The sequence below is a fragment of the Meriones unguiculatus genome, chromosome 21 (genome assembly GCF_030254825.1).
Source record: "Meriones unguiculatus strain TT.TT164.6M chromosome 21, Bangor_MerUng_6.1, whole genome shotgun sequence".
Lineage (NCBI taxonomy): Eukaryota > Metazoa > Chordata > Mammalia > Rodentia > Muridae > Meriones > Meriones unguiculatus.
In genome coordinates, this window is record NC_083368.1 from 19,438,443 (window position 1) to 19,453,517 (window position 15,075).

Here is a 15,075-nt window from a genome sequence, read left to right on the forward strand (position 1 = left end):
TTAACCTCTGAGCCACCTCTCCAGCCCTGTCAGTTTGCATTTATGTTAAGAAAAGTCAAATCCTTTTTTTTCCCCCCACACCATTTGTTGTCCCCAGAATTTTTAATGAAGAAATTGGTATTGTTGATGTGTTTAAGAGCCCTGATGGTAATGTCATGGCCTCTTCTTTCAGCTGCCTTAATTTACACTACTTGAATTTACGAAACTGTGAACATTTGACCGACGTGGCAGTTGAACATATTGCAGGCATGTTATCCTTGATATCAGTAGATCTTTCTGGAACATCCATCTCAAATGAGGTAAAGAAAAAATGTAAATATACCTGTAAACCTATGTATATATATTTAATAGTCCAACGGCTTAATTTTTTTGCAATATCATTTTCTGGTTTTCAAGAAAGCGTAGAGAACACTATTTTTACAACATTTTTATATTACAAATGGAAATTTTAAAAATAATGTTCTCATAATAGTGATAAATGATGTTACTTGTAAATTATCATGTTTCTTTGTTTGAAAAAAAATAGCAAAAAAAAAAAAAAAAAGAATCCAGTATTTGGGGGAAAGGCATGACAGACCAAAGTACTACATGATGGTCTGAAATTTGCTGTAACATTCATTTGATCTGTGTGGCAATGATAGAATTTAGGCAGCAGAGTGTATTTTTCCTGTGATTTTCACACTCTATGAACTATGTGAGTGCTTTGATTGCCACTCCGCCAAGATCAAGGCTGTCCAGCAGCCCCAGCACTACCTCATTTCCTCACCCCACGGGGGAAGGTGCTGACTGACAGGTGTTTCTGAAAGACCTTACCTGTACATGTAAGCAAGAACTGTGCAGGCCCCTTTCAACAGTTGGTGCCTCAGGAGAGAAAGACAGCAGAGGAGGGTCTCCTCTGCCAGCTGCTTGCTACATCCCTATTTAAAGACCAAAACCAGCTGTCACCTGTCTGAGACCTTTTCTGAGAAGCCCCGCGTTTGGAATCAAGCCCTGGAACGGGCTACACAGTCTGTAGCCCAGGTGCATCCATGAACACCATCCGCTCCCCACAGGCATCCTTCCCCAACATTCATTCAGCTAGATGAAGGATGAAGGATGGAGGATGAAGGATGAAGGATGTGCCTATTCACTGGTCTAGGTCTTTTCTTTGTTTCCTTGTATACACCCAGCCTTCATTCTGTTAGATGGTTGCCTCTCCCCTTCAGAGTGTCATAAGGAAGTGGGGGTGTGGAGCAGTTATATGTTGTCAGTTCCTCGTGGGGCAGTTAGTATTTGGTTCTCTCCGTGATGTCTTCCATGTACACAGGAATTGATGTCTTAATGCGTCTCTAATGCGTCTCTTTCATTCCAGCTCTAAGGCCACTTCTCGGGGCTCCTCTGAATCCTGCTAGAGTATGATGACCCTGTGAGGCTCTCTCAGGGCCACAGATAATCTCCCATCATGCCTGTGTTTGCCCACAGTCCCATGCTTCCAGCCTCCTCTTGCTTTGCTGCAGAGTGGCTGTGAGCTTGGCACTTTTGGTAAGGCACTTGGGAGTGATTAGCGGCCCGTGAGGAGAGGGCCAGGGTTTCCTCTCCCTCCTTTGCATTGTCTTCACCTGACTTCCTGTCTGCTCTGATTCCTGAACAGCCCTGCTACGGTTTCAACTCCCTGGATTACCTTGACCCCTGAGCTCTGATAACTTCGTTTCTTCCCCTTGTCCCTGCATAGGGGCAGTGAACCCTACCTTGGCTTCTATTGCTGGCTAAAGTCTGATTGCATCTGCGCACTGAGCTCCTCGTTTTCTCTGAGCATCCAGTTCTTGGTTGACATTCACTTTCCCCAGGTTTTTTTTTTCCCCAAAAGTTTATTTTTATATAGAGATGTTTCCCTTGCATATATGTCTGTGCGCTACGTGGATGCCCGGTACCCACAAAGGGCACTGGATCCCCTAGGACTGTTTGCGAGCTGCCATGTGGAAATTGAACCTGCGTCCTACGAATGAGAGCTCTTACCCATAATGCCATCTCTCCGGCGCCAGTTTCTTTAGTTTTGAATACTTTGTAGTTTGTTGTTGTTTTTGTTTGTTTGTTTTGTTTCCCCGCCCCCCTTTGGATCCAAACAGATTAAGCAGTGCATACAGAAAAACTCTGATGTGCTTTTATCCACTTTACAAGGCAGGTGGAATGGTTAAGTCCCCTAAGCCTGCCTGTCTTCCTCTGCGGAAAATCAGAGATGAGATGGTCTGGACAAGCCCACACGTGACTCGGGATCCCCCAGCTCCACGTTCCTAGGCTCTCTTTTGGCTCCTGTCCTGTCCTGTCCTGTTCTCTCCTGTCCTGTTCTCTCCTGTCCTCTCCTCTCCTGTCCTGTTCTATTCTCTCCTGTTCTGTTCTAGTCTCTCCTGTCCTGTTCTAGTCTCTCCTGTCCTGTCCAATTCTTTCCTGTCCTGTTCTCTCCTGTGTCCTGTTCTGTTCTCTCCTGTCCTGCCCTGTCCTGTCTTGTTCTCTCCTGTCTCCTGTCCTATTCTCTCCTGTCCTGTCTTCTCTCCTCTCCTGTCTTCTCTTGTCCTCTCCTATCTCCTCCATTTACTTATCTTCCCTCTCTACTTTTTCTATCTTCCTCTCTTTTTTCTCATCTTAGTTCTCTAATTTAAGGATAAAAAAAAATCCCATAATTTTAACAAATGTTATACCCTAAATCTTTTAGAACCCAGGCTTTTAAACGTAAAATCTGAGAATCTAGCCCATTTTCTTTTGTCTTAAACCTTCTCTGGGCACATGAGTAGAGTGCCCAGATGTTGTTTGCTGGATCACAGGGTAACAAGGAGAAGAGGGTCAAACACATAATAAAACAGCGACCCTTTAGTTCTGTCACAGAGCTTGTCACCAGCCAAGCCGATTGAAGACAGAACCGTGGGACTGATGTCCAGAGAGCAAGTGCAAAACTCAAGAATATGCTCTCAAGTGCTGGCCTCTTGATTTTAATTTTCTGAAGGAAGCCTGTCTTTTGAGAGCTGTACACCAGCGCACCCAGCTTGGGGTTCCCAGCTTGGGGTTCTATTTTTTAAAAAATTTGGTAATGTAAGAATTGTAACAGATTTTGAGGGAAAGATTGCAGGTTCCCAATAGAGTGTGGAATATTTGTGTAAAAGGGTTAGGAGGGAGATGGAGGGTGTCCATGAGCCAGACTAAGCATACCACTAAATGGATGAAAATCTTCTGAAGGTTTTTCCCTTCCTCTGTGTCACGCTCCAAGTGATTGACAAGGACAGCGGTGCCACACCTGTGGGAGCTAACCTCAGTCCATCTAAAGTGAGTTAACCCTGCCCCCAGCCGCTGAACACCCGCCTGGACTGCAGGCCACAGGAAGTGTAAATTTGATGGCAGACATGACACTCAGAATTTAAGGGCTGGAATGTTACAGCTAGTTACCAGAGATGAAATGTGAGCAGTTGTGCCTTCGGGTAGAGCTCGTTTTCTAGTAACGTGCTCATTTTAAAGTCTTCCGAGTAGGTTTTCTGTTAGAATTTCATGCCGCTCGGTTAACAGTATTTGTAATGACTTTCGTGTTCGGTGACAGAACACCAGGATAAACAAGCCAGCTGGTCCTCAGGCTTCCTCTTAGCACTTACATCTCATAGTGCCATGTTGTCAGGCTCAAAGGGTGTGGGAGACCAGGGAAGAAGAGCCTCCTGTGGCTCGGGGGGTTTGGGAGCACCTTACCTTCTAAGCAGAGGAGCGAGGCCATGTAAATAATCAGAGACAGCTGGTACAAGCCCACTGAGGGTTGCATCAGGACACCTGCACATGTGACAATGGCTTGGTCCTAAGGAGAGGACTGAGGGATTCTGGGCAAGGGGCAGACGGGGGCTAGAATCTTTCATCTTCTATAACTTCTTAAACATCTAACCAAGTAATGCTGTTAGTTTAACTTGGGTTCCTTGGATATGACTACATCTCCATGTGTATAAAAAGACTTTCTATTAGTTATAAGAGCTATGATTTACTGAACACCACGGGCTCCATAATTGGGGGCAATTCAAGCCATTGCTCCAGCTGCCTTCGTCACTGCCATATTTGTTGTTTAAAGGAAATGTGAGTCAGAACAGTGTTCCAGGCAGAGTGCTCAGGCAGTGGTTTATAAAGACCCTTTCATTTGCACAAACTTAAAAGAATTTTCATGGAGTCCAAGATTGTGAGTGGTTTTTACGCAGGCAGTCTGTCGGAGTCCCCTCACTAGACTGAAGAATCCCCAAGGTCTGAGAGTTGCTTCCATTTATTGCTGTTTCCTAGAACTCTAGGGAAGAGTGGTCACTTGATATTTACACACTGAACAAAGGAGCAAGCATTTGGCCATGTGGTTTCTAACAAGAACGTGACCTGTTCTCTGCAGCTTTGGTTGAAAGAGAAGGTGCAGGTTATTTTAAGTGTGTCCAATGGGCGCGATGAGTTCCCAATTTGGCCTTGTCAGCACAGACACAAAGAAGTGCATGCTCGGTCAAGGAACTCCATGCAGCCGAGTCTTGCTGGAATGCAGTGTGGAAGGGAGGTTGAAGGAACGGTAATGCTGGGCTGAGAAGTATCGAATTGAACCAATGACAGAGTGGAACTTGGAGCAGCGCAGTCCCCCATGTTAAGTGGCTCCTTGGCAGGCTGGAAAGAGGTTGCCTTAGTGACCGTTCTGTAGCTGTGAAGAGACACCAGAGAAGAGACAGTTTCAAGGTTTAGTCCATTATCACTATGGCAGGGGCATGGTAGCTGAGAGCAAGATTTTAATCTGTAGGTGAGGATGGCAGGGAGGGGGGGAAGGCTGGTGGGGGGCAGGAGCAGGAAGGGGCAGCATAGGCTCTGGCTCCTCAAAGCCCACCTCCAGCGACACCCCTCCTGTAACAATGCCACACCTCTTAGTCCCTTCAAACACTCCCTGGTCACCAAGCATTCACACATATGAGCCTGTGGGAGCCATTCTCATCCAAACCATCACAGTGGGTGATTAGGAGGACTGTGGGGAAAGGAACCAGTAAGTGTTTTAGGAATGAAAGGAAGAGGAGCCTTTGCGCCAGAACTCCGAACAGTGTTCAGTAGGTAAGACTGAAAGATGTTGGTGATTGACCAGTTACAGGAAATGAAGATCTGAGGGTGGGATGGGGACGTATGAACAGTATTTCAAGTCTAGCTGTTGGGGCTGAGGAGACAGGTGAGTGGTTAAGAACACTGCCGCTCTTCCAGAGGCCCCAGGTTCAATTCCTAGTGCCTGAATGGTTCCGGGGGAGCCAACAGCCTCTTCTGACCTATACAGGCACCAGGCACACACATGACACACAGACATATGTGCAGCCAAAACACTCAAACACATAAAACAATTTTTAAAATTTGAATAAGAATGCCCCCCCATGGGCCCTCATATTGAATACTTAGTCATCAGAGGGAGTCGCTAGGAGGTGTAGCCTAGCTGCAGGAAGCACATCCCTGGGGGTGGGCTCTGAGACCTCAGATGCTCAAGCCAGGCCCAATGTGTCTCTTTTCACTCTCGGCTACCTCTACAGCACCAGGTCCGCCTGTACCCTGCCATGCTTCCCGCCATGACAGTGGACTAAACCTCTGAAACTGTAAGCCAGCCGTAATTAAATGTTTTCCTCCTAAGAGTTGCTGTGGTCATGGCGTCTCCTCATATCCATAAAACATTGACTGAGACACCATACTTTTATTTATTTGTTTATTTATTTGTTTATTGGATATTTTATTTTATTTTATTTTATTTTATTTTATTTTTTGAGACAGGGTTTCTCTGTATAGTCCTGGCTGTCCTGGAACTTGGTCTGTAAACCAGGCTGGCCTCAAATTCAGAGATCTGTCTGCCTCTGCCTCCTGAGTATTGGGATTAAAGATGTACACCAGCATACCCAGCTTGGGGTTCCCAGCTTGGGGTTCTATTTTTTAAAAAAATTTGGTAATGTAAGAAGTGTAACAGATTTTGAGGGAAAGATTGCAGTTTCCCAAGAGAGTGTGGAATATTTGTGTAAAAGGGTTAGGAGGGAGATGGAGGGTTGTCATTACCATGGGCTGTGGCTGTGGCAAAGCTCCCAGGAGACTTTGAGAGGGAGGAAAAGTGAACAGTCAGGAGAAACACAAAGAAGAACATCTGTGAAGGGGGTTAGAGAAAGAAGGTTAAAAAAAAAAAGACGGGAAGAGAACACAGCGAGTGTACTGTAGCTGGAGAGTAGCTCTGTCAGTGTCTGGTAACTCAGCTGTTCCTCAGGGAAGGTGAGACTGTGAGAGGACGTGGCCTATAATGAGACCCTGCCTTCCCGTCTGTTACCATCTCCTGTTCCCGCTCTGCCCTTCCCCTTCACTCCAGCCCCACAGCCAACAGCTAGTCAAGCAAAGCATTTCCTGCCTCAGGATCTGTACACATGTGTCTGGGACGCTTCTACACCAGTAGGCACCAGGGTCCCAGCCTTTTCCTGGGGAAATCCCTGTTTCATAGGGTGCACTGTATCAATGGTCTGATGATCAAAGGGAGGGGCACATCTGTCTCTTTAGGACATCTTCCTCCCTGACCAAGAAGGGTGGAGGCTTAGGACCTTCTCCACATTTCCATTGCATGGTATATATAATTCAATCAAAACCAATCAGCCCATGTTTTTTAATATTCATTCTACCCTGCCTTTCCCATGCGCTCTAGGCTCTGTAAAGGTAGGGGCTGGGTCAGCTCACCTTTAGGCTGCCGGGTGTTAGTGGCTAATTTCATAGGAAGTACATTTCATTTATCAGCGAGTGAGTAAATGGATGGATCTGGCACCATTTTCTTTCTCTCAACCAAGCACTTAAGTCTTCTTTAAATTCCACTTTTTCTCAGCTGTGCTCTGAGTGAGAGTGGGAGTGCTTACAGCTGCATGTCTTAATCTTATGACACGCCTGCCAGAGACCACCCATCTGCATGGAACACACACAAATAAAGCCTGAGGTCCAGGGATACACAATCTCCAAAACAGGAAACCCAGGAACTCAGTTGGGATTCAGAATATAGGAAATGATGAGCGTTAAAAGGAAGCAGGAGAACTCAGAGACAAATGAGTTTGCCTTGCATTTTCAAAAACAGAACAAAAGCCAGCTGTGGTTCTCCACAGGGAGATGGGCCTCCCGTCCTTCCCTCTAGCCAGGATTGTATGTGAATTTGCAGATCCCATTGCCAGCAACGGTGGCTTCTCTCACAGAGGTCACAGTGCCTCGTCTCCAGTGTTCAGCAAAGCGCTGAAGGAAACTGTACAGAGAAGCAAAGTCGGGTGTCTGTCATACCCTCAGAGAGGGAGCTGGCCCCAGCCCAGCCTGCACAGATGCACATCTCTCCCTACTCTGTGCCTTTCTTTTCTCTTCTTTTCTTTTTTCTTTTCTCCCTGCCTTCTTCCCTTTCTCTCCTTTCTTTCTTTCTTCTTTCTTTCTTTCTTTCTTTCTTTCTTTCTTTCTTTCTTTCTTTCTTTCTCTCTCTCTCTCTCTCTCTCTCTCTCTCTCTCTCTGTCTCCTTTCCTTTTCTTTAACGTTTTAATTGGTTCTTTGTGAATTTCACATCATGTACCTCAATCCCACTTAACTCCTCATCCCTTTGTACCTTCCCTCCACCTTTGCAACCTCTCCCAACAAAAGATTAAAAAAAAAAAAATCTCCTTGTGGAAGCTGTAACGTGTTGCAGTGTGTCCTACAGTATACCCTTTTGTCCACAGTGGTTTTTGTTTGTTTGTTTTTTCCCTGAGACAGGGTTTTTCTATACAGCTCTGGCTGTCCTAGAACTCGATCTGTGGACCAGGCTGGCCTTGAGCTTATAGAGATCTGCCTGCCTTTGCCTCCCAAATGCTGGGATTAAAGGTGTGAATCACCACTGCCCAGCTTTGTCCCCCTTCTTTACTTGCAGATATTCACTGCAGTGAGTCATTGGTCTGGTTTGAGGCCTCTGGCTTCTGCTACACTGTCAATTATGAAACCTCACTGGGACTCCTCGAGGATATCCCATCGTTGACCTGTGTCATGGAGATCCTGTAGTTTTGGATCTGCCCCCATCATGCATTACAGCAGTTCATAGATGGGGGTAGATGTTGGGTGGGCCAACTCAAAGCCCTGGACCTGGGCCTGAGGGGTATCTGAGCTGGTCAGCCCGCCAGCTCTCTTGCACCAACACCCCTTGGGATGAGCCCTCCAACCATGCCCCGGCCCCAGCTAGCTCACCCTGGTGAAGCCAGAAAGTGGCAGAGCCAGCTCCACTCTCTCATGCCCTCTGGGCTAGCTCACCTACAACATCCGCCTGCCCCCAAATCAGGGCCAACTCTGTTGTGCTGCCCTGGTGAGGTGCAGGGCCCACTCTCCGAAGTGCTGCAGCAGGTGAGGGGAAGGGCCAGCTCTCCTGCTCTCATGCCCTCAGGGACAGCTCTCCCATGATACCAAGCAGGGTATCTGCACAGTTCTCACAGTTCTGTACAGCCCTCAGACAAAACATGGCTGTGGATGGCAGCCCAGGCCAGGACCTCACCATAGGCTTGGGTGGCATCACCAGCTACTCCCATCAGGCTGTTCCTCACCATCCTCGAGTCTCCAGTTCTGCCTCTCTTCATTGCACCCACATCCTTTCTCTTCCATTTCTTCACCACTAGCTTGCTCCTCTTAGTGGCACCTGGGGTCTCTGAGTGTCTGCGGTCACTTCAGGAGTGATCTCTGCCCACACAGTGTGGTACTGGGTAGGGATCGTCTCAGGCATGGTCTGCCTTCCCTGGGCCCGTGAGGTCCTGGACTGGTGGTTGTCTCAGGCTTGTCCCTGCCAGGGGCCCTGCCCCCAGGTGAGGGTCTTGGACTTGCTCCCACCTGGACTACCCGCTCTGTACATTTCTCTAAGTGTTGCGAAAAGCCTGGATTCCTGGATTCCAGGCCTGTATGGTAGTCAATTAAGTCAGAAAGGCTTTTTTAAAACAAATTGCCATTAGAGCTGACTTGTAGCAGTTCAAGCTTTAGTTTTAGCACTTAAGGAGACTGAGGCAGGAGGATTGCCATGAGTTTGAGGCCAGCCTATGTTACATAGTGAGTTCCAGGAAATCTGGAGGTACAATGTTAAATCTCAGAAAGAAAAAAAAGTTACCACTGAAGGCCAAGTGGATGCTGTCACCTGAAGCCACGTTGATGTCCGTGGACTGTGCTGCCCCTGGGGGCCATGGTGGTACCATGGCCTGTGCTGTGGCATAGGGATATCCTGATGTCTGTGATCTGTACTGCTGCTAGAGACCACGCTTAGGTCACGGCAAGACACAGGAGGCCATGTAGATAGCTGTCCATGGCCCACGCTGTCACCAGAAACCATGCGGACGTCCATGATCTGCTCCTGCTGGCTATAAGGGGCAAGGAAGTTACTTTTGCAGTGGCGCTGATGGCTGGCTACTCACAGTTGAGAAAGAGCTTTAATCCCAGAACCCAGGGGGCAGAGGTAGGTGGATCTCTGTGAGTTCAAAGCCAGCCTGGTCTACAGAGTGAGTGCTAGAACAGCCAAGGCTACAGAGAGAAACCCTGTCGGCTCTGGCAGGGGTGGGGGTGGGGAAGAACTCAGTTTTCTTTAAGGGGCTGCCCACCGGAAGTGTGACCATGCTCCAATGAGTGTATGGCTAACACAAACTGGAGATGGTTTTTTGTTTGTTTTTTCATTTTTTTTCCCTTCTTCTTTTTTTGGAAGGGGATGTCACAAGATGTGGGGGGGGGGGGCGTGCAGGGAGGACTGGAAAATGAGTGTGATTGGGTACATTATGTAAAATTCCCAAATAATCGATAAAAATATGTTGGAAAAAAGTAGATGTGATCACAGGATTTATACTAACAATAAAACGAGAAACTGAATAAAATAATTGAGTAAGGATATAACCTTTATGAAATCATAGCTACTAATTAATTAGACTATAAAAAGGAAGGTAGTTTGGAAGCCAATGATAAATTTTCAAGAATACTGGGTGGGAAAGCATTATCTGTGGTTTTAAATGAGGTTCACAGAAGACACACATGGTATATACTCACTTATACATGGATATTAGACATATAATAGAGGAGGATAAACATACTAAAATCTATACACCTAAAGAAGCTAAACAAGAAGGAGGACCCTGGATAAGATGATCAATCCTCACTCAGAAAGGCAAATGGGATGGACATTGAAAGAGGTAGAAAACATGGAACAGGACAGGATCCTACTATAGAGGGCCTCTGAAAGACTCTATCCAGCAGGGTATCAAAGTAGATGCTGAGGCTCAAAGCTAAACTTTGGGCAGAGTTCAGGGAATCTTATGAAAGAAAGGGGAGATAGATAGACCTGGAGGGGACAAGAGCCCCATAAGGAGAGCAACAGAATCAAGAAATCTGAGCCCAGAGGTCTTTTCTGAGACTGATACTCCAACCAAGGACCGTGCATGGAGATAACCTAGAACCCCTGCACAAATATAGCCAATGGCAGCTCAGTGTCCAAGTGAGCTCCCTAGTAAGGGGAACACGGATTATCTCTGACATAAACTCAGTGGCTGGCTCTTTGATCACCTCCCCCTGATAGGGGTGCAGCCTTACCAGGCCACAGAGGAACACAATGCAGCTAGTCTTGATGAGACCTGATAGGCTAAGGTCAGTGGAAGGGGAGGAGGACATCCCTATCAGTGGACTTGGAGAGGGGCATGGGAAGAGATGAGGAAGGGAGGGTAGGGTTGGGAAGGGATGGGAGAGGGAGCTACAGCTGGGACCCAAAGTGAATAAAATGTAATTAATATAAAAAATACATTTTTTTAAAAAATGAGATTGGCAGAGATAATACGTATTCCTAAGAATAAGTTTGACTCATTATGGCTAACAGACTGCAAGTAGCAACAAGCTGAACAAATCCTTTTCAATTCAGATAATTTAAAAAAAAAGTGCCTTCCAGCCAAGAATTTTATTGTGCCAGAAGATAAGAGCAAATCAACATAGACCACAGCACAGATAATCAGGGCTGGGGAGATGGCTCCATTGACAAAGCCTCTGCTTTGAAAGCATGAAGACCCAAGTTAGGAACCTCAGAACCCCTGTAAAAGGCAAGGTGGAACATGCCAGTAATCCCAGCTCTGGGGAGCCAGAGATAGGACAACCTCTGGGTCTTGCTGGCTAGCCAGCCCAACACACAAAGACACATACACACACAGACACACACACACACACTATTTTATCAGCTCCTAGTTTATTCAACAAGTATTTATTCTCTATCAGCTGTGTTCTGAAGTACTAACCTGAAAGGTCCAGGCCTGGGTCAAGGTACAGTTCAGTGTCAAGAACAAGAAGGAAATAACACCATGTGATTGAAAGTTATGAAAAGCATGGGTTTAGCGTGTCCTTGGTGGTGCCACCACACTGTGAGAGCTTGGGCGAGTTAACAGCCCTGTGCCCCCACTTTCTTCTTTTTCAAACAATGATCGCGATGCTGCCTGCCTCACAGGGTTCTGGGGACCAACCGAGGGAGAGTGTAAGCGGCAGGAGCCACAGGTAGAAATGGCAGAGAGCTGATGTGGACTTAGTGGAGGCGCCGCGCTTGATGGATGGCTGGAACTGGAGACTGGGAAATGGTTGGGAGAGCGTGGTGACAGCTGTCCCAAGCAGCACCCAGGATTTGTATTCGGTCAGGTGTAGGCACGATAGCTCAGGAAGAGAACCCAGGAGAGAAGTTGAGACTTGGAGGCAAGATGCTGAATTCTATTTTGGACATATGTGATACCAGTACCATGCGCTCCTTTGGTGCCAGGTGACAAAGAACAGATAGGAGATAGACACCCACGTGATTTGGGGATCTTCACTGTTGCTTTGTTTGGCTTTGCTGTTTTCTTTAGGTTGTCTGGAGTTATAGGAATTGGGCACATTTAAATTCTTGAATACTAAAATACTCAGAACACCAAAACACAGGAGACTCACCCATGTTTCTTTATCCTCAGCATGAATAAGTGGAACATGGATCATGGAAATGCAGGAGGCTTCCTGCGTTTTTTGCTTCGGGATTCTTTCACACCCCATGTCTATACCCCGACTAGAGGCTCTTCTCAGTCATGCTAAACTCCTCACTACTCCAGTACATCTTGTTTCATAGAGTTCACTTTCCAGTATCTTATATGTGACTAGCCAACATCTTGGGTTATAGAGATTTCATCTGCAGGGAAATTGCCTTATAAGCAATGTCACAAAGGTACAACTACCAAGAAGGAGCAAAGTTCTTTTATTTAACATAATTTTCTATTTATTACAACATATTCACTTTGTATCCCAGCTGTAGCCCTACCCTTGATCCCTCCCAATCCCTTCCTCCCTCCCTCATCTCCTCCCATGCCCCTTCCCCAGTCCACTGATAGTAGAAGATCTCCTCCCCTTCCATCTGACCCTAGCCTATCAGGTCTCATCAGGACTGTCTTTCATAGTTTTCCTATGTGGCCTTGTCAGGCTGCTCCCCCCTCAGGGGGAAGTGATCAAAGAGCCAGCTACTGAGTTCATGTCAGAGATAGTCCCTGTTCCCATTACTAGGGAACTCACTTGGAGACTGAGCTGCCATGGGCTACCTCTGTGCACGGGGTCCAGGTTATCTCCATGCATGGTCCTTGGCTGGAATATCAGGCCCAGATTTTTATCGCTGTCCTTGTGGAGCTCCAGACCTTTCCAGGTCTTTCTATCTCCCCTTTCTTTCATAAGATTTCCTGCACTCTGCCCAAAGTTTGGCTATGAGCCTCAACATCTGCTTTGATACCCTGCTGGATAGAGTCTTTCAGAGGCCCTCTGTGGTAGGCTCCTGTCTTGTTCCTTATTTTCACCTTCTTCCAATGTCCATCCCATTTGTCTTTCTAATGAAGATTGGTCATCTTACCCAGGGTCCTCCTTCTTGTTTAGCTTCTTTAGGTGTACAGATTTTGGTATGTTTATCCTATATTATAAGTCTAATATCCATGTATAAGTGAGTATACACCATGTGTGTCTTTCTGCTTCCGAGATACCTCACTTAGGATGATCTTTTCTAGTTCCCACCATTTGCCTGCAAATTTCATGATTTCCTTGTTTTTAATTGCTGAGTAGTATTCCATTGTGTAAATGTACCACAGTTTCTGTATCCATTTCTCAATTAAGGGACATCTGGGTTGTTTCCAGATTCTAGCTATTACGAATAAAGATGCTATGAACATGGTTGAGCAAATGTCCTTGTTGTGTACTTGAGCATCTTTTGTATATATGCCTAGGAATGCTATAGCTGGATCTTGAGGAAGCACTATTTCTAATTGTCTGAGAAAGCACCAGATTGATTTCTGAAATGGTCGTACATGGTTACATTTCCACCAGCAATACAGGAGGGTTCCTCTTTCTTCACATCCTCTCCAGCATGTGTTGTCACTTGAGTTCTTGATCTTAGCCATTCTGATGGGTGTCAGGTGAAATCTCAGGGTCATTTTGATTTGCATTTTCCTGATGAGTAAGAATGTTGAGCATTTCTTTAAGTGTTTCTCTGCCATTCAATATTCCTCTATTGAGAATTCTCTGTTTAGCTCTGTACCCCATTTTTAAATTGGATTACTTGATTTGTTGCTTTTTAACTTCTTGAGTTCTTTATATATTCTGGATATTAGCCCTCTTTCAGATATAGGGTTCGTGAAGATCCTTTCCCAATCTGTAGGCTGTCATTTTGTTCTGAGGACAGTGTCCTTTGCTTTACAGAAGCTTTTCAGTTTCATGAGGTCCCATTTACTGATTGTTGATCTTAGAGCCTGTGCTGTTGGTGTACTCAGAAGATGGGAAGATCTGCCATGCACATGGCTTGGCAGGATTAACAGTAAAAATGGCCATCTTGCCAAAAGCAATCTACAGATTCAATGCAATTCCCATCAAGTTACCAACACAATTCTTTACAGAACTTAAAAGAAAAATTCTCAACTTTATATGGGATAACAAGAAACCCAGAATTGCTAAAACAATCCTCTACAATAAAAGATCTTCAGGAGGTATCTCCATCCCTGATCTCAAGCTGTACTATAGAGCAACATTAATAAAAACTGCATGGTATTGGCATAGAAACAGGCTGGTGGATCAATGGAATTGACTAGAAGACCCAGAAATAAACCCACACACTTATGGACACCTGATCTTTGACAAAGATGCCAAAAACCATAAAATGGAAAAAAGGATAGCATCTTCAACAAATGGTGCTGGTCTAACTGGATATCTACAAAAATGCAAATAGATCCATACTTATCATCCTGCACAAAACTAAAGTCCAAGTGGATCAAAGACCTCAGCATAAAACCAGACACACTAAACCTGTTAGAAGAAAAAGTGGGGAAGAGCCTTGACCTCATTGGTATAGGAGGAGCAAAGTTCTTTAAGCAGACTCCCAACCAGCCAGAAGAACAGGACAAAGAACTCAATCAAGTCCCCAGCTTTCCATTTGCCTACTAGACTTCCGAAAGCAATCTACTATCTTTTGAGGTACTTAGGGCACAATGGGCTGAGTTAGCAGTTAGAGAACAAGAAAACAAGAGCTGAGGTGTCTGAGGTAGCTGAGGTGGCTGAGGTGGCTGAGGTAGCTGAGGTGGCTAAGGTGGTTGAGGTGGTTGAGGTGGCTCAGATGGCTCAGGTGGCTGAGGAAGCCTGGATTAGAGAAGAGAGGAGGCAGTGCAGACTTCTTCAGAACAATGATTTTTGTAGATCAATTTGAAAGATGAATCCACTGAGGAAATTTTAAGACTGTCTAAAGGTGGGGGGGGTGTCAGATGATATCAGGGCTGCAAGGGACATGGTGCTTTAGACAGAGAGGGCTGGACAACAGGGTCACACTTTAAAATGGACCAAGTAATTTGACATTAGAGAAGTGCTCATCTTCTCTAATTATTTTGTTTTTGTTTTTTTGTTTTATTCTGTTTTTTGTTTTTTTGGAAATGATAGATTTCAATTCCTAGTTTGATACTCCTCTTGAATATCGACACATTTGTATGGTATAGTTTAGAACCGGAACTGTGTGACTCTGTGAAGAAATGGAGCCTAGAGTTAATGCTTCAAAAAATTCTTTGTTAGTTAAAAAATTTACCGATG

General features: G+C 45.6%; 1 protein-coding gene across 1 annotated transcript in view; it reads left to right on the plus strand.

Moving 5' to 3' along the window:
- Positions 1–15,075, plus strand: part of Fbxl13 (F-box and leucine rich repeat protein 13) — a 195,523-nt gene that overhangs the window by 146,849 nt on the left and 33,599 nt on the right. Inside the window, exon 17 of the mRNA XM_060373954.1 lies at positions 173–299. Coding sequence (XP_060229937.1) covers positions 173–299 — 127 coding nt within the window. The remainder of the gene's footprint in view (positions 1–172; positions 300–15,075) is intronic.